Genomic DNA, 19,819 nt, shown 5'->3' with positions numbered 1-19,819 from the left:
CTGGACAAACTGACAGCTCGTAACACATGAACAGCAAATACTGTAATAAAACAATGCTTTTGATAACAGTAGACAGAACAAGGAGAAACTAAAGAACTATTTATCAAGAAAAGCTTTTGAGGCTGGGATGACAAGAAGCCATTGATTCACTTTTTGTAGAGGCCAGTACAGATACTCCCATCGTTAAGGTTGTACTATCTACTTATCAAAAGGGAGCTCTCTTAGGAAATGCATTTGAAGTATAATTTGCTATTTAATGAATACTCTTTTTTATCTGCAATTACTTTGAGCAATACAAACCTCCCTTGGGCCTTCACCTTTTATCACTATAGAGATCAAATACTGTTCACCCAACTATATTTTGTAGAGTCTTCTTTTCTTATGCAAATAAATACATCATCAGATAGCTAGGCATTGTAGCACAAACTGTACTTTGGATTACTCTGCTGAAGGCCCAAGTAGGGGATATTTGTGTCCCTACAAATTGCTTACCTATTATAAAAGACTGACATATTTATTTCCCTCATTAGTTGTACTATACTAGTTGTATCTTAAAATGGATGTCAGCCATTTCAAAGAAATACTAGAGTATTTGGCAGCTTGAAATTAAGAATAGGTAGGAATACATGATGGAAACAACCAATCATTCAAAATATAAATGTTTAGATTTGCCATAAATTATCTGAAGATTTCATATATATTGCTTAGTATTATGGCTGTAGCCAGATAGGCTACTAGTTACTTTCAAAAAAGGTAATGGCTCTACTTTGAGCTATGTCCCATAAGTTTTTCTTAAGTTCTGCCAGTATCAAAACTCAGAATGTTATATGGAAAATAATACATGTACCTCTAGTCCAATGATCAGAATTTTTCTTAAACATAAGAAAAAATATGCTTTCTTTTTTTAAAGTAAAATCCATCTCAGCATTAGGAAAGTGAAATTAAATTCATGAACTGAACATTGAAATTAATTTCTTGTGATGGAAAATAAATGATTTAACCTTTTATCTACCTAACCTACTTTTTCCACATGGAGTAATGAGGACTGAAAAGCAGAGGGTCCGTTTACAAGATGGCACATATAAAGCAAAGGTAATGCCAGACAGTGTTATTTGAAAAAGAAACCTGGTGGAAAACAGGCTTAACATTTGGAACAAGAAGAACTAATAGTTTGGTCTGCAAACTATTTCTTATGCTGTATGTATGATTATTTTAAAAATATCTTTTGGAATATGACATAGATTTAAGCATAAATGCATGGCTAATGAAAAAATATAAATTATTTTAGAATAACTATGTGCTATAGATTCAGAATTGAATGCTGAAGTGGTTCTGATAGATCAGATCAACGTGAAATTTATATAACAATTGTAATTAACATCTGATATGAAACAATAGTTGTGCAAGTAATATAAACTCATTTACATAATCTGCAGCAAGTTATATAATTATTTTTGTACAAAAGGACTGGAGCAGTTTTTTTTAATGAGAGTTATAGTTTGTTAGTAGAATAGTATTAATATTCATAGCAGAACAAAAATTCATGGAGACAAAATGGTAAATCATAAATATCTTGGTTGTAAGTGATTTAAGTATATAAAGTTAAGCATATAGTGAATAAGGAAATTAATTTCAGAAATTGCAATTGCACTCTGTGAATGGATAAGATTTTTTAAAAATCTTGCTGATTTACTCCATCTCTTCTTCTTTTCCTTCTTCTTCGATGGCTAGGATATTGCATTTACTTTAAATGGAAATGTTCATTTAAAAAAAATAAAATTAAACATTACATTTTTGCTTTTTATTAGGAACCAAAATAAAGTTACAGAGTGAAAGACTTTTTTCTTTCTTTCTTTTGTATATTGTGCTGGGTTCCTTACAGGCACTTGATACATATGCAAAAGTGAATTCCTGAGTTCTACAACATTATAGAAAAGCAAATTCTTTTACTAATATTTACATATCTTTGGGAGAATGATGATGCTGGTTTTTCTACTGTGGATCATCTTGGCTCGAGGTTTTGCAGTTCCTTGCAGTCCAAATAAAGCAGGTAAAATAACTGATTTAAAAAATAATAATCTAGGAGTATCTGCGATATGCCTGTTCATATTTGATTTGATAGCAAAAATAGTTAACAGTTAAACATATACCGTATCTTGTGTTTTGAGTTATTCATGTAAAATGATAATGATGTGTGACATTTAATAGCATTTTATAAAGGATACAAACCACCCCAAATTTGAATTCAGTTAATTTTATTGTTTAAATGTTCCAGTGAAGTCAATGGGATCTTACATGAAACACCTAAGTTTGAGTAGAAGCCATTGTAACCGCAATTTGCCAGTGGGTAGTTTATTGCTATTATTCAGTACCTGATACATTAAACAGAACTTTGTACATAAAGGAATGGTACATGTGAAAACAATTCCTAACCGTTAAAAAAAAGCCAAGAATAATTTCCAGAGCAATAAATGGGATGAATTTTGAGGCATTTAATTTATTGTGTTGTGAGTCTGTACATCATGTAAAGAGAGAACACACAATTGACATTGGCCCAAATGTGTCATGTTTTATGTCCATATGGCTGTTCTACTGATTTTATTCTACTTGGGCTATATTGCCTTCCTTACCGTCAAGATTCCCACAGAATGAATAGCAAATAATAATCCCCTAAATGAGGCAAAGATGTATCACAGATGGTCTTTTTCTGCTGATGGAAATTACTTGCATATTAACGCTTTTACATGATGTGCTGTATAGTTCAACTTGTAAATTTAAGATAACCATAAGATGTGGCTAATAGTTTGCCATAAAAAGAAGTCATAAATTGTAGATATTGCTAATCCTATTTTCATGTTTATGTTTCTTTAATTTGTAAGCATGAGAGAAGACTAGTAAAGATATGCAGACTCTGTTGGTGCCTTTAGCTCCCATGTTTGCAATAATATTGCCTATTCGATGCCCAAAGGCATTAGAATGCAATTTCAATTGCTTATTGTGATATTAATTGTGGAAGCTAATAGTGGAAGATACTGAAAACATAATTTGAATTAAAGCTCAAGCTTGTAATCATGGAAAAAGCATTACGTCCCTTGATTTTGTAAGTAGAACTTTGCTGCATAAATGTGTTGTCGTTCTTTTTCCTTTTTTGCTTTAGATGTGATTTTGGTATATTGTTATCCTAAAACAATTATTACAAAAATCCCAGAATGTCCATATGGATGGGAAGTTAATCAGCTGGCACTTGGAGGGATTTGCTATAATGGAATTTATGATGCAGGATACTATCAATTTACCATCCCAGATTTGTCACCCCAAAACAAATCATACTGTGGAACACAGTCAGATGTATGTAGTTAATGTGGTAATATTCATGTGTGGAAAATTGAAAATTTTCTAGCATTTTTATATTTTCAGCATTGTTAAAGATAACTAATTTATTTGCATTTATATTAAGATCAAAGTTACTTCTTGTCACACCTTGCTGTGAGATTTTAGCCACACTCAGGATTTGAATATCCAATGCCTGGTAAAACAAGGAAAGGGACTAAACATATATTGCAGGTGTGAACAAATTCTTTTTTTAATCTGGCAAGTACTAAAAAGCTATATCAATTTCACAACTATGGTAGTTTATTGCATTGCTGTTAGTAGTACCATTGTTACTACTTGTAGTAGTACTATTTAATACTACTAATGAATGTGTTTAATGCAAATTCTACTTTTTCCTATTGCACATATATTAATGCACATTTTATTTTATTTATTTCCAATGTACAATTAAGATGTCAGAAGCAGGGTGCTTAAGCACGTGTAATGTACACACATACCAGAATTAAGGCTAGAATATATCCTTGGTTTCCATACCATCTAGGAACAATCAAGAGGCAAGGAAAATGGATATCTTTAACATTAAACGGAAAATGGATATGTTTAATGTTACAATATCCAAACTGGAAATAAAACTTACAGTGTTGGATTCACAATAAATGTTTATACTATATTGACATGCCATTCCTTGAGGTCAAGGTTTATCAGTATGCTTACAAGTATGTGTTTTATTCACATTTTTGCAGTGTTTTTGTTTAATTTTGTTTTGTCTCTGTTTAATTATTTTTTTCTATTGGATTTTGGATTTTAATCTATTGAATAAAATAAAATTGTTAAAAAAATAAATTTAACACATTTTTCATGGGTTTAATAATTATTTTTTTCTACTTTTCCTTATTGTTCTCCATATTTTTTTAAATTTTTTGTGGACTTTGCTTTTCATGAAAGTGAAGAAATATCTATTAAACAAAATAAAACATACAAAAGTCCAAACAACCAATGCAGGCAGCAAAATATTAGTTTTCTGTGTTCCTTTGCTGCCATCTAGCAGACACCAGACACATGTGATAACTATATAAGGTGGCCTCTCACTCAACAGTCCTGGGAAGCTTAAAAAACAAATACATCATTAAAATAGGAAGTACAAAATAATAAACATATATGATAGCAACACTAAATTGTTAAAAAAAACTTGGCTGAATAAGTTCTTCTTGCCTTGTGTTCTGTATTTTCTCATATTTTGTCTCACTCTCGTGGTACTGATTGAGCCTAAGAGACTGTCCTTTATCGCTTTATTGTTTATTTTATTTTAATATTTAATAAAAAGCTTTACTTCATAATTGTTTTTAGTTGTGCTTAACTTACTGCTTGCTTTCTAGTTTTATGATCAACTGCTTCAAAAATTTTAATGGAAATTGATGTACAAATGTTTTAAAATAAATGCATTTATTTAAAATAAATCTTAAATTTTAAAATATATTTTAAATAAGTGGATTTTTGTGGCATGTGCTTTAGAAGGCAAACTTATGTTTATTTCTTCTATCTTCATGGGCTTGTAAAATGATTCTGTACGATTAGAATCTCAACAGATTTAGAATTGAATGAATGATAGAAACCATTTAAACTAAAATTGCATTTGTATCTTTTTCTTCCCATGCAGTTTAAAAACCCTGTTTATCATTTCTATAACTCTATCAGTTCGAATGATAGCACTGTCATTGTGAAAAGCCAACCTGTCAACTATTCATTTACTTGCACCTATCAGGCGAACTATCTGGTGAACCATGCTGCCTTTGACCAAAGGTAACACTGCCCCAATTCATTGGAATTCCATCTTCTAGCATATATTTTGCTGTATTTTCAATAGCATAGGAATCAGTTCTGTGTCATTTTCTGCCTATTTTAGGGTAGCAACTGTTCATGTGAAGAATGGCAGTGCCGGTTCCTTTGAAAGCCAGTTGTCTCTCAATTTCTATTCTGTAAGTATAGTGTATGTGCTGCTTGCTCAGTAAATTTCTCAGTAGTATAGTGAATAAAATAAGGATTTGATAGCATCTTGAAAACGCTAAGTTGACCAGCACCATCCATTAAGCAGAGTGAACTGACAAAGGAACACAAAATAAAACTTTAAAAAAATTCAAAAGGGCAGCAAATGGTTGATTATTTAATTTATGTTGTATCAATGTTGTTTATATAACAACAGCAAACTACCTCATGGGGGAATAGTCGTATCATGTTCTATCTCAGGTATAAAAATGACTTGCTCAGTTTCATTATAGTACAATGTGTGTTTTTGTAATAAGTAGGAATTACATCAGTTGTTTCAGGTCAAGCAGCAAGCAGAATCTCATCATTTGACTGTATATCATAGAAAGCAATACTTTCATAATATAGGCAGAGTTTCAGATGTCACAAAAGGATAATAAATTATTTAATATATTTTTAATGCATGCTTACTGTTATGAAACTTCAGCTGCCAATAATTTTGCTGACCTCAAATACTCTGAGAAAGTATGGCCTTCATTTGCTGCTCCTGCAGATCTCCTGCAGCAAAACAAATAAATAAATTACATTACCCATTTTTTTCTTCTCAGAATGCCAAGTTTTCAAGCAAGAAGGAAGCCCCTTTCATTGTTGATACATCAGAAATTGGCTCTGATGTATTTGCTGGAGTGGAAGCCAAAGGCTTAAGTCATAGGTATGATTTTTTTTTATATCCATGGCTCCCAGCATTATATTGTTGTTCTGTTAATGTTCATGCCCCTTTGTCCTTTTGCAGATTTAAAGTAGTATTGAGCAATTGTTGGACAACCCCTTCTTCAGAATATTTCTACCAAATCCAGTGGCCTCTGATAACTAAGGGGTATGTAATTCATTCACTCTTCCCACCCAATCAGGTTTATTCACATGATATGGTACTCTACTGGTTAGTATATCTTAATTCTATTTATTGATTTATTAGATTTATATCTCATCTGTTTCTTCCTCATTTTAATATCTGTTATTTATTTGGCATAGGTGTGCAACAGATGACTCCACTTTAGTACATGAAAATGGCAAAAATAATCGAGCCACCTTCCAATTTAATGCATTTCGGTTCCAGAATATTCCCAAACTTTCCAAAGTGTGGTTACATTGTGAAACATATGTGTGTGATAGTGAAAAGTTCTTTTGCCCTGTGGTAAGTTCTTTAAATAATAGCAATCAAATCTAGAATCCCAAAACAGGATACATGAACCTGAAAAGACAAACCAGTGTATATATGGATTTTTGGTCCAACATTTCAATACAGTATTAAATCAGTTTTAAAGCATTTCTGTTTTCGTTGTGACTAACATTAAAAACCTAAGCCTTTCTGCTTTGTGGTTCAAGTTCTTCACTCCATCTTGCAATTTTCCTGGGGGATTACAGACTTGATACTGAATACACCAAAATGACATTGGTTAGTAGATCTAGGATTTGCATTAATGCTTTTGTAGGCAGTAAAACTTGGATTTGGGAGTACACTTATCATAGTGACATGCCTTTGCTAAGTCTGATGGTTGCTAGAATAAAAGCTGTGTTATTGTAAGACAATTTTGAACTTCATCTGTGTAAATTTAAGCTCCATCTATGAGTAAGAATGGAAAGGAATAATTTATGATATTCACTAGAGGGTGCTAATGCATGTTTGTGATGGTGTTACTCTGTAATGTTTAGGAGCTATCTAGATATGATAAATGTTCTGTGTCTCATTAAGAATTACCATTTTTTTAATCCAATAAAAGAGTTGTATAATTTACTGTAAATAACTACTGTAAGTAATTTAGTGTTTGTGACAGTTCTACATCTATGGCCTTGCTTATAATTTCTGAAATTTGGATTTGAGATTCCCTTTATAAAAATAATTATGCAGAAGGCATTGTGTTCATTGACTTACATGTCAATGCATGTGACTGAATGTGGGGCATTCAGTTATATATATGTCTAACCGGTAAAACTTTAGAAAGATCCATACTGTTTTCTTGATAACAATGGAAAAATGGTTTGGCTTTGCTTTCTCCTTCATCTCTGCTTTATTTCAATCACTCTTATTATGGATTGTTTGTAGCTTCACCTCACTCTTCTTGACTTTATCAGGAACTTCTTCCCATGATAATGTTGCTCTCAGGGTTGTTGAATCCTCATTCCAATATCTCAGATAATTCACAGGAAGGGATAGTGGTCCTTTTTTTCCCTTCTGTTTACTTGTGTCTGATTCTTGAACATTGCCTAGACAACTCTCTGCAATAATATTGGCATAGTTTTTCAGAAGTGGTTTGCCATTGCTTCTTTTTTAGGGCTGAGAGAAAGTGATTGGCCCAATATCACCTAGCTGGCTTTTGTGCCTAATATGGGACTAGAACTTGCAGTCTCTCGTTTTCTATCCTGATGTTTTGACCACTATACCAAACTAGGTCTTTAATGGTACAAAATTTTCACCAAATATACCAAGAGTGAGGTTACTATCTTAGCTTTATTCCAAGTACTCTTGTGAAAGAACTGCAAACATGCTCTCAAAATGTTTAAGAGAAGGGAATCTGAATCTTTTGGGCTGGCTAAGGGAAATAATTTGTCTTTTTATTGTTATTGTTCTCTTTGGGTTCTATTACTACTTAGAATGCATGCATTTTATTAAATAGGAATAACTATTTTAATGATTATTTATTTGTATTTTTGCTATTTTTAAGGCTTGTGAAAAAAGGAGAGAACATATCGAGCAAACAGGTGGTGTTTTAATTGCAGAATTCATTGTGAACAGTAAGTTCAAATGTTTCTAATGAAAGTGAGAATGCTTTACTGGAAGAGGATTGCTTTGTCAGATGAAAAGAATTTCCACACTCATTCACTTACATATTTAAATTCGCATTGTTTATCCATATAAAAATATCATTCAAAACACACCCAGACAGTGACACCCTGCTACGTACTTCATACCCTTCCTTGTTCTCTAATCCACTCTTACTATATCTTCCCATCCCACGTTCCACTTTTCCTTTTATGAAACAGTTGGATTGTTTTGTTTGAGCAATGAGAGGCTGAACCAGAGCATGAGTGCAACAATACTTTATTTTACAATAAAGGGCTGACCGTGCTTGCCAAGCCTGGAACTGGCTCGCAGCAATCAGCAACCGGTTGGACCCCGCAGCCTGCTTTTATAGCTGGCTGCTGGGGAGAGCCAACCAATGGGAATGGGGGGAATAACGCCCACGTAAAGTGAGTGGACCTGAGTGAGAACTCCTTGAGTCCTCAGGACATAACACCCCTTCCCCCAGATGCGAACATGCATAGTCCTTGAGGTAGACGGGGTTTGTGTTGGCGCCGGGCGGCGCAACTCGGGAACATTGTCTGTCTGTTCGGTACCAGTCTGTGATGGTCGAGCCGGCATAGTGTCGCCAACACTCTCTCTGGACTGGGCATCCTCGGGCAACACCGGGTTGGTTACTGGGGTCGAGCTCTCGTGGGTTGGATCAGGCTGGTCAACTCTCTGGGTGCTGTTGTCCGAGCTTGGGCTGACCGGAACGACCGCTGGTGCAGACTGGTCGCTGGGTACGATGTGGCTGGGCGGCGGATGAGGCGGTTCCCCTTCGACTGGGGACTCTGGACTCTTGTTGGCAAGGGTGCTGTGGCGCCTTCTAAGCTGGTCTATATGTCTCCTCCAGACGCGACCATCCTCCAGCCTGACTCTATACGATCTCGGCCCGGTGATGGCGATGACCTCGCCTGGAATCCAAAGTGGGTCCCCGGCGAAATTCCTTGCGAATATCGGTTCCTGTAACAGAAAATGTCTAACCCCCGACGTAGAAGCGAGGGGAGAGTCAGTGCAGTATTGTGGGTGCAATCTGTCCAATACAGTCCTCAGGCGCCGGCCCATCAGAAGTTCCGCTGGGGACTTATTGGTGACTGCACAGGGGGTTGAGTGTTGGCTCATCAGGAACCATGCGAGTTTGTGGTGCCAGTCATCCCTGCCAAACCTAGCGAGGGCCTCTTTGGTGGTCCTGATGGCCCTTTCAGCCAACCCATTACTGGCAGGGTGAAATGGGGCTGTGAAAATGTGGCGAATGCCCAGGTTGGCAGCAAAACGGCTGAATTCTACTGATGCGAACTGTGGGCCATTATCGGAGACAAGGGAGTCGGGTAGTCCATGTGTAACGAACAGGCGCGTTAACACGTTGGTGATTGCTAGTGTGGTGGTCGTGGATAGCTGCGCCACGTCTATCCATTTGGAATAAGCGTCCACGACCACTAGGAACATCTTTCCATGCACGGGGCCTGCCAGACCGATATGGATTCTAGACCAGGGGGCGTTGGCGCTCTCCCATCTGGTAGGGGTGGCGATGGGGGGAGCAGGACAGGATTCCTGGCAAATGCTGCAGGAACTTACCCAATTAACAATGTCCTCGTCTAGACCCGGCCACTACACATAGCTGCGTGCTAACGCCTTCATTCTCACAATGCCGGGGTGTCCCTCGTGCAACGCCTCCAGGACTCGGGTACGCAGCGAGGTCGGAATGACCACTCGAGTGCCCCACAGTAGACAACCCTGCAAACTGGACAGCTCCTGCATGCGAGTCTTAAAGGGTGCGAATTTGTTATCGACGTTGCCTCCCGGCCACCCCCTCCTCACCCAGTCGAGCACCTGGGCGAGCGTTTGGTCTGCCTTGGTTTTAGCGGCGATGTCAAGGGCGGTGATGGGCAGGTCCAACTGGGTGATTTCAAAAATGGCGTTGACAGGAGCTGGGTCTTCAGCCGGAGCGGGTAAGGGGCAGCGACTGAGAGCGTCGGCGTGGGATAGAGTTTTGCCTGGGCGGTGAATAAGCTTGTATGAATAGGCCGCTAGGAAAAGTGTCCACCTTGTCATTCTAGGGGAAAGGACTTGAGGTGTCTGTTTGTCGCCGGCCAGTAGGCCCAGGAGGGGCTTATGGTCGGTGACCAGTTCGAAGAAATGGCCAAAAAGGAATTCGTGAAACTTTTTCACGGCTGCAACAGCTGCTAGGGCTTCCTTGTCTATTTGGCTGTAATTTCGCTCCGTGGCCGAGAGCGTCCTGGAGAAAAAGGCGATGGGAGCCTCGGCGCCATTGGGGAGTCTGTGACTAAGGACCGCCCCAATTCCAAAAGGGGATGCGTCTGCTGCCAGTACTAAAGGAAGGCTGGGGTCGAATTGGATGAGCACTGCCTCTGACATAAGTAGTGATTTGACGGCGTTAAACGCCTGGTCTTCTTTGTGCCCCCAGTGCCACGGTGACTTTTTGTCTAGTAATCTGTGTAGGGGTTCGGCTACTGAGGCTTTATGGGGCAAGAAGGATGCATAAAAGTTAGGCACTTCCGGGTTGTAAGGCTTCGTCGACGGCAGGAATCCGCTTCTCTGCGGGTCCCTGCTGTGCTCGCCGTCAAGGTACCCCCGATCCAACTGGATTTGGGGGTTGTCGCTACCCTGAAGGGGCAGCGGAAGACAGAGGAGATCCGAGCAGGGGTCTGGGGACATCGCACCCCCCCTCCCCAGCCGGCTAGACTCCTTTTTCCCGAGACGGATGAGCGGCTGTCTCGGCAGCCATGAAGGATTCTTCAACCGGACAAGTTTGTGCAGGAGGAAGACTTAGAAGGAGAAGTTTTCTTGGCTAAACCAGGACATGATGTTACTTTTAAAACACCCTGGAAACCTGATTTTGGATTGATACATTTGTTTCCAAAAGAATTTGTAACATCGGCGAAAGTGCTGAATGAAAGCTCACTACCCCTCCCTACGGAGAAAGCAAAGGAGCACAGAAAAACCTGCTCTCTAAAGGTAAAAATAAGCTCTTTGTTATAAGTGGGAAGGGGAGGACTAAAAAAAAAAAAAAAAAAACTTTTTTTTTTAAACTTTGCTGGAGGAGACGCCTTGAAGATTTCAAGACCATTAATTAATGGAAATACGGCTTTTAAAATATATCTGGGATTTTGCCTCTGGAGAAAAAACTGTAAAGAGAAGAAGAGGAAAAAAGTTTTGCTTGTTTGGATTGTTTGATAACTCTGACATTTGGAAATTACTTCAAGATTGAAAGCATCTGGGTTGTTGTTGTTGTTTTTAAAAAAGAACTTATAATGGTACCACTGGTTGATGAACTGAAAATGGAATATGAAAAATTAAAAGAAAGACAACAAAGTGGCAAGGATTCTTTGGGAGCTGCCTTCCACTTTTTAGAAATGGCGGTTTCTACGTACCAGCAAACACTGGAGGAAGGAGAAGGAGAAGAAGAAGAAGAAAAAGGAAGAAGCCATCTTTAATGGACTAAAAAGTTTGATTAAGAAAGAAAATGGGAAGGAAGGAAGGGAAAAGGAGAATTTAAGATTTAATAAAACAACCAAGAAAAAGAAAAATAGGATGAAAAGAAGGTACAATGTTAGAAAGCAACTGAAAATAGAATTACAACAGAGAGGGAAACTTAAAAAGGGAGAGAGGAGAGGAGGGGGCAAAAAGACCAGATTGGAGAAGAAAGGGAGGGAAAAAGAAAAAAAAAGCCACGGGTTAGGACAAGATTTTTTAAAAAAGTTTTTTCTTTAGAGATGAAGGATGATAGATAGCTTATAATTAAAGAAGATTCTGCAAGAGTGCATAAGATAGTATTGTAGTATTTGTATTTGGAACAGTTTATTGGAATATTTAATGAAATATTAATGTTTAATAATGATGGATGTTGATATTTGATTAAATATTAGGAGATCTGTTAAATAATTAATGCTTAGTTAAAGTTTAATTTGTTAGTGTTTTAATATTATTATAACTTTAGTATTTTATTTTTTCTATTCTAAAACAATGTACTTATTAGAACTAGAATTAGAATAGAAATTATATATTTAATTATACTATAAGTTTGTTATTTTTTCATTTTAAGATTTAATATGTAGAAGGTACTAAACAGAATCAGAATGGAAATTATGTATTATTTTAAGTTTTATTTTAGGAGAAGGCGTCATACTTCAAAAGCGATTACATGGGAAATTTTTTGGTTAAAGGGAAGAGATACATAGATGTTTACTAAAGAACGGACAAAAGACATAAGTATAATGACTTTGAAATAAGATGAAATAAATAAAATATAATTAAGAGAGTGAAAAGATGGGAGAAGTTATATAGAAAATACAAAATGGTTAATAAGATATGAAGGGTATATAAGATGGGCATGAATTTGATTTAGGTCTGTCAAAAAAGATGTAACCTGGGGCCAAGTCACTTTTCAAAGAAGTTTTATGTTTTATGTTTAGTGTGTGGATTATGTTTGATTCTAAATTAATAAAATCTTGGAGAAATGAAATTAAAGGGAGAGAAATTGGGAAAAGATATGTATAAATGATAACTAAGGAGGTTTTTTTTTTTTTTCTCCAATGTTTTGCTTCAAGTGTGATAATGTGGAACCATGTTTTAAAGAATAATGCTTTGTTTGTCTTGTTGAAGTTTATGGGTAGTTCTTGGAAAGGAGGTTATATATGTTTTGTTTGTCTTGAAAAATCAATAAAACTTGTTTAAAATTTAAGAAGGATGCATAAAAGTTTAGGAGCCCCAAGAAAGCTTGTAGCTCCGTTTTGGAGGTCGGTGTGGGAGCTTCGTGGATCGCCCTAACCTTGGACTCCAGGGGGTGAATGCCAGAGGCGTCAATTTTATAACCCAGAAAGTCCACCTGTCTAGTGGCAATGGCACATTTTTCTTTTTTTAACCTGAGGCCATGCTGTCTGAACCTCTCTAACACTGCTCGTACTCTCTGGAAGAGTTGGGGTCTGTCCCTGGCCGAGACCAAGATGTCATCGAAGTAGGGTACTACACCAGGGAGGCCCTGTAAAATCCGCTCCATGAGGGACTGAAAAATGCCGGGGCAACACTTACGCCAAATTGGAGACGCTTGCATCGGAAGGCACCCCTGTGAGTGACGATGGTCTGGAGTTCCGCTGTTTGGTTATCAACAGGGAACTGTTGATATGCTTGAGACATGTCCAATTTAGCAAAAATACTGCCCGGTTCGAATGTGTGCAATAAGTGCTGAATGACGGGCACAGGGTAGGCGCTAACTTGTAAATATTTATTGATTGTTGTCTTGTAGTCCGAGCAAATTCTCAGGCTACCATCTTTTTGAGGGTGTGACAATGGGCGTCTCCCACTTGGCGAAATCTGTTGGCTCAATGACCCCTTGTTTTAGTAGTTTATCCAATTCAGCGTCTAGTTTTGGTCGAATAGCAAATGGAACTCTACGTGGTTTTAATCTGATTGGGACTGCCTGGGGGTCAACGGTGAACGAGATGGGGGTTCCATTATAACACCCCAGCTCCTCGCTGAACACATCTGCGTAGTCAGCGAATAAGGAGTCAGTGTCTGAGGTTGAGACAGCATGGACTCCTGTTAACCCTAGGCCGAGGTGGGGAAACCAATCGAGCCCCAATAAGGTGGGTAGATTGCCGTTAACTACCACTAGAGGTAGGTGGCCTTTAAAAGCTCTAAAACTGACAAAGAACTTGCCTCTGCCGATCACGGGAATGGCCTTCCCCTGGTAGTCCTTCAGACCGAACTGGCATCTCTGAAGCCGGGTAGTAGATAGGCTGGGGTGGAGTCTCTTGAGGGTGTTCCACGAGATTATTGAGAGCGCTGACCCTGTGTCAACCTCCATGTGGCACGGTTTACCTTCTAGGGAAACGGAGAGAGAAATTTTACTAACAGTGTGGCAAGTACGCCTGGCAAGGCGGTGCGTGCGACAGTTTAATACTTGCCTCTGTGGTCCCGAGTGCGAGGACGGGGTCTGTGTGCAGCGCTTTGGGGGCTTGGCAGACTCTCGCAATGTGCCCCTCTTATGGCAGTTGTTGCAAACGGCTCCTTTAAACTTGCAGGTGGCCCTTTGATGTGATCCCCACAGGCTAGGCACAGAGTGATGTGCTTGGGTGGACCGGTGTACTCTTGTTTGGCCCCTACCTGCGACCGTCTGTCATTGGTGAGGCGATGGACATCGTTCTCATCGTTGTGGGCTTCCTCCGCTTCCACCTCTTCGGAATGGACTGGGAACGATGCTAGCTTGGCGCTTGGGCCCTGAATTTCGGTGGCTGAGTTCGTTGCTAGCTCGGCTGCTAGGGCCTCCTCTACGCTTGCGCGAGGTTGAGGTCTTTTTTAGCTAGCAGTCGCCTCTGTAGGTTGAGATCCTTGACCCCACAAACTAATTGATCGAGGAGCATGTCCTCCAGGTATGTTCCAAACCCGCAGTGCAGGGCTGCTGTTCTGAGGGCGGCCATATATTGGTTGATGGTCTCCTTACTTGATTGCTTCCTCATTCGGAACGTGAACCTCCTGGCGATTTGTGAAGGCCTGGGAGCGTAGTGGTTTGTGAGGATCTCAAGCAACTCGGACCACGGAACGTTTTTCAATTCTCTCGGCGCCACGAGTGCTGCAGCGGTATCAAAACGGTGGCTCCGCAGTAGATTAGGAAATAGGATTTTTCCGATGCTCTCCCGCATCCGCCAGGCCGACCGCATCGATGTAATGATTGAAGCGGTTCTTATACGATTCCCACTTCTCTTCGTCTGGTTTAAACGCCGGGAATACTGGGTTGGAACTCATGGTGCTGGAACGGCTGGGCTACCTGCGGAAAAATCTCTCTGGGACTACGGCGCTCGTGAGTTACTAGTGATATCAGCTCTGGAGAGGTTTTTGCTACCCTCTCTTTCTCTCTCTCTGGGTTACCACGTTGGCTGCTAGCCGTTGGAGGTGTCTTGATTCGCGCCAAAAAGTGGGCGTTAGTGACTCTCTACAGCGCTGTGCTGTGATTCCTACTGGCTCGAAATTCAAATGACACCCGTTTGAATTTCGCGCCAAATGCAGAGCGGCTGCGGCTCGCAGCGCTTCACTTTCCCCGTAGCGGGGCTAACAAGCGGCTACAGACGCTTCTAACTATTTGACTCAGACCGCTTTCTCTGGCTGCGGATCTGCGTTTGCTCTTTTTGATCGCTGCGTTTCGTTAGCTGACCGCTCTCTCTGGCTGCGGATCAGCGTTTCCTGTCGCCAGCCGATCGCTCTCTCTGGGCTGTGGATCGGTGGCTAGTGACTCAGCGGTTGCAAGGTGCTTCTGGTAGCCATCCCATCCTCGTCGCCAGTGTTTTGTTTGAGCAATGAGAGGCTGAACCAGAGCATGAGTGCAACAATACTTTATTTTACAATAAAGGGCTGACCGTGCTTGCCAAGCCTGGAACTGGCTCGCAGCAATCAGCAACCGGTTGGACCCCGCAGCCTGCTTTTATAGCTGGCTGCTGGGGAGAGCCAACCAATGGGAATGGGGGGAATAACGCCCACGTAAAGTGAGTGGACCTGAGTGAGAACTCCTTGAGTCCTCAGGACATAACATGGATGATCACCAGCTCTGTTGTCCTGAGACTGTCCCACCATTATATGCATCAGTAGTGAAGTCAATTTTATTTTTCCTTTCCTGGGTAGAATATTTGATAGCAAACAATGCTTACTCTGGGCCAGAGTAGTCTGGAAAGAGCAAATAGAAGCTCACATTTAACTTGGGAGACCGCTGAATTTTTCTGAGAAAGGAAAATAAATATAAGGAATAAACTTTAAATATCAGTAGTGGGATGCAGGCTAGCCTTATTCTGACTTCTGGCTACCTCTCACTTGATTTTCCAATTAAGGCAGAAACAGAACATTTAAACTGAATGTGGCCGATTATGAGCTACAATATATATTTTTTAATTTAGAAAGTTGTGTGTAGGGGATAGCTGAGATAAGCTGTTTGAGGTATTTTGTTTACTCTGAACTAGAAAGTGTAATGATCCACTACCCTGAACATTGTTTAAAATGAAATTGCAAGTTCAACTATTCAAATTTTCTGAATAGGCCATCCTTTTTAGAATCGATGTAGCTTGAATTGATAATATCATACAAATTGCTAATAATCTAAGACTTTTTTCTTATTTCACACAGGCAAAGGGTTATCCAGGAGTTGCACATTTTCAGGTAGAATTTAGAAATACTATAATTAAAAGATTAATTGTAATCCAGCTAATACTATACAAACAATAGGGCTGTGTAATGCTTCAGTTTGAAACTGAAAATTGCTTCATCATATGTGGAAGCCTATACACATCTGCTGCCAACTTCTTTGATTATATACCTGTTTCACTGGGTCACTGACATATGTTGATATATCTTGGGGAAAAGTGCAGCTCTTTTATCAGATGGTGGGTTCACATTACTGCATATTGTGAAGCAACTTTTCAAAACAAAATCTAAACTATTGAACAGTCCTAATAGATAACAAATGAAGACTGTTGTTTTAAATTAAAAGCACAAGGGCCATTGCTTTGTTGTACATACTTTCTATGTTGCATAATATTCTCACAGCTGGACAATCTTCAGACAAAACTCTTTAAAATGAGAAAGGATTTTATACAGTACTACTTCTTTCTTACCACTGTTAACATCACAATCTTGGTAGGGAGATGTCTGCAAGACATGACATGTCATGAAACATAATTTAAAATTCCTGATCAGATTCTAATATTTGTGTCTCTTCAGAAGAGTTCCTGACAGCATAGGTAGCCATTATCCATTTTGTAGGACTTCTGGTGGCATAGTGGTTAGAATGCGGTATTTCAGGCTTATTCTGCCCACAGCTATGAAATCAATCCTGATGGACTTTAGGTTAACTCAGCCTTCCATCCTTTCAAGGTTGGTAAAATAAGGACCAAGATTGTTTGGGACAATATACTCACATTGTAAACGACTCAGAGTGCTGTAAAGCACTATAAAGTGGCATATAAGTTCTTAAATTGCTATATGCCACTCAGAGATTGCATCACAAAATGTGGAAATAAAATGGGCAATGTTTAGCTGGACAATGTTTTGTTTGCTGGTTGTTTGTTTCATAATTTTCAGGTGGAATGGCAGTAGGTATCCACAGGTTTGCAAATGACTTCAATTCCTATAACCTCCCACCCAGACATTCTGAAAAATTGGCTCAAATTGCATCCATTCCAGTACTGAAAGTTAGTACTGTAATGAAATCAGAGTTATTTTTCAAGCTTTTTGAGGAGAAGGTTAAGTATGAAAATGGAAGATGGTTGCTTACTAAAGCCATCTTTTTTTTTTTAGAAAATGTTTTAAAAAATAGAAGTAAAAACAAAAAATCCATTCTGGTAATCTTTTCATGTCATTTAAAAATGGCCTCTTGCTTTCAGTCCTTCAGAGAGTGAGCAAGAAGCAGTCCTCAGATATTGTCCAGAGTACAGGCTTACTACATTTCCTATAGCCTTCCATATACAACCTAGATACCACTGTATATATTTTTTCATTCAAATAAACAAAAAACCTCAATAATAAATAATGAGTACCTTCACTATGAAAACCAGTCTGGAGTAGTGATTAAGGCACTGAGCTAGAAACTGAGAGACTATGAATTTTATTTCCACCTTAGATACAAAATCAAATGAGTTATTTTGGGCCACTCTCTCGCAACCCTAATAAGGAGGAAACCAATGAAGGAATCAGGCATGGGCTGCTGGGGGTTTGCAGAAGTTTGGGAGAGCCTAGTTAAGATTCTGTGCAGTTCAGAGAACTTCCAAATCCCACTCCTGGCTGGCCCCGCCACTCTGTCCCATCACTCCCAGGAGTCCCTACGCAGCCTGTTTGGGATGCAGGTAAGTGCAAGGTACATGTGGAGGCTCGGAAAGGCCAGAAATGGGCCTGTTTCCAGCTTCCGGAGAGCCTCCAGAGCATGGGGATGCTGTTTTTGCTTTCCCAGAGGCTCAAGGAAAGCTGGGGAGGGCAAAAATGCCCCCTGCCATGGTTCAGGAAGCCAACTAGGCCACATCTACCATGGCTACCCAGCAACTGGTAGAGAACCTTTTGCTAAAAATTTTGAAGCCCACCCTGGGAAGAAATGGCAAGCCGCTTCCAAAAATCTTGTCCCCAAAACTTCAGAAAGCAGATGAGACAGTTACCTGGAGTCTATGTTGGTTTGAAGTTTCAAAAATAAAAATGAATGAAAAATATATCTTTACAATACTTTTGAAAGTACAAGCACGTAAACAGATGTGATGCTAGAGATTTTGTAGTGACAGTTACCAATGACTTATATTCTTTCTGTTTGTCTTTCTTTTACAGTTACAGTTTCCCATTTATTCCTGCTATTTGGAATTTGTGCAGTTTCAGCATAATATCTGATCCAACTTCAACTGTTAATTAAATTTTGCATAAAAATACTTCTATGAGATATAAGAATAATACTGATTTGTATTCAGTTATGTGCTTTCTTAATATACATTTCTTGTTTTCTGATTAAGATAATAAAGATATTTAATATAATTTACAAATGCTTTTTTTCCAAATGTTATTCCAAAGAAAAAAGGCAGCCTTTATTTAATTTTGACTATATGAACCAAGCATCTATCTTTAAATATTGGGACTAGCAACAAAATCACTTTGCAGAAATAAGCTACTTATTGCTAGTACAGTTTCTTAAAGAATACAATAGAGAATAATTGGATTAACAGAATAATGACTGAAATATAGCTGTTCTTACCTCAAGATCCGTAGTAATTTTCAGGATAAATCAATCAAACCAGTTTTGTACTATAATTAGATCTTGGCTTCTGTATATTATGTTAGAGAAGCCTTGTGTACAACCAAGACCATTGCCCATTATTGAGTAAAGTATATTTGACTGAATTCACATATCTTATTAAGCCATTAACCGTGGTTTATATACCATAATTACTAGGTTCATACAACAAATAAGGACAAAATGTAAAGACATGGGGCCTATCTACTTTCAGATTAATGAAGTCATGATGCCCATAGAACAAAAGTGTCAAACTCATGGCCCACTAGCTGGATGCATCATGCACTGGCCATGCCCGTGCCCAGTTTAGCAAAGGGGGAAAAAGTCACGATATGTCAAGTGATGATGCTGTGATGATGCAAGTTTCACACTCTGTCATAGAAGCTTCATAGGAAGTACACAATGTTTGTACTGTAGTCTTCCTGAGGGTATCAGTAATAATTGAATATATAACATTTGGTGCATAAGTAGGTCATCTGTTCCAAGTTGAATTTCCCTTTGGGACCACCATCATCAGCTTTTAGAAATAATCATCTAAGAAAGTCATTAAAGTTTAACATTAAAGTTGAATAAAAACTTGCAATGCCTAGAATATTCCTTAACCTTTGTACTCAGTAAGCACTTTATTGGGCTGTAACTGATGAGTTGAAAGATATACATTAAACCCATTTACTAAAACTTAATATATTAGTCAAGAGAATAAACATATACTTGAGAACATAAAAAGGAAATAATTTACACAAGCCCAACTCTTATTATTTTCAATATGACTTTTCTGAACTAATATACAAACTACAATATAAACTTTTTAAAGATGGACAAATAAAAATAAAAAGAATAAGAAAACCATCATTTTAATTCATGTGCTTTACCCACATTTAATAATTATATTAGAC

General features: G+C 38.6%; 1 protein-coding gene and 1 long non-coding RNA gene across 5 annotated transcripts in view; one reads left to right on the top strand and one right to left on the bottom strand.

Annotated features, from left to right (window-relative positions):
• The window catches only part of LOC148125803 (uncharacterized), a 503,025-nt gene that overhangs the window by 43,761 nt on the left and 439,445 nt on the right, over positions 1–19,819 (bottom strand). The gene's annotated exons all lie outside the window — the stretch shown is intronic.
• TECTB (tectorin beta) lies at positions 441–18,675 on the top strand. 4 transcript variants are annotated; one of them, XM_087932727.1, is made up of 12 exons: positions 441–616; positions 1,037–1,197; positions 1,883–2,050; positions 3,158–3,348; positions 4,991–5,133; positions 5,237–5,309; positions 5,925–6,028; positions 6,110–6,193; positions 6,349–6,511; positions 8,040–8,109; positions 16,286–16,318; positions 18,467–18,675. In XM_087932727.1, exons 3-12 carry the CDS (start codon positions 1,975–1,977, stop codon positions 18,517–18,519), a joined length of 990 nt encoding a protein of 329 aa, XP_087788853.1. In that variant the 5' UTR covers positions 441–616; positions 1,037–1,197; positions 1,883–1,974; the 3' UTR covers positions 18,520–18,675. The 4 variants fall into 4 exon arrangements, with proteins under 4 accessions (XP_087788853.1, XP_087788856.1, XP_087788855.1 ...); XM_087932730.1 differs by lacking the exon at positions 18,467–18,675 and adding an exon at positions 17,778–18,409 and having other exon boundaries at positions 474–616; XM_087932729.1 differs by having other exon boundaries at positions 475–616; positions 1,037–1,092.

Source organism: Pseudonaja textilis, chromosome 4 (assembly GCF_049901715.1).
Source record: "Pseudonaja textilis isolate UNSWEBS1 chromosome 4, rPseTex1.2, whole genome shotgun sequence".
Lineage (NCBI taxonomy): Eukaryota > Metazoa > Chordata > Lepidosauria > Squamata > Elapidae > Pseudonaja > Pseudonaja textilis.
The sequence above is the reverse complement of the archived record's forward strand: the minus strand, read 5'-3'. Positions and strand labels throughout refer to the sequence as shown.

Bases quoted from the DNA above. Each gene is read 5' to 3' on its own strand.
- TECTB (XM_087932727.1), top strand. From the start codon at position 1,975: ATGATGATGCTGGTTTTTCTACTGTGGATCATCTTGGCTCGAGGTTTT. The intron at 6,029-6,109 runs GTATGATTTTTT...GTCCTTTTGCAG, and splicing joins GCCAAAGGCTTAAGTCATAG to ATTTAAAGTAGTATTGAGCA. The intron at 6,194-6,348 runs GTATGTAATTCA...TATTTGGCATAG, and splicing joins TGGCCTCTGATAACTAAGGG to GTGTGCAACAGATGACTCCA.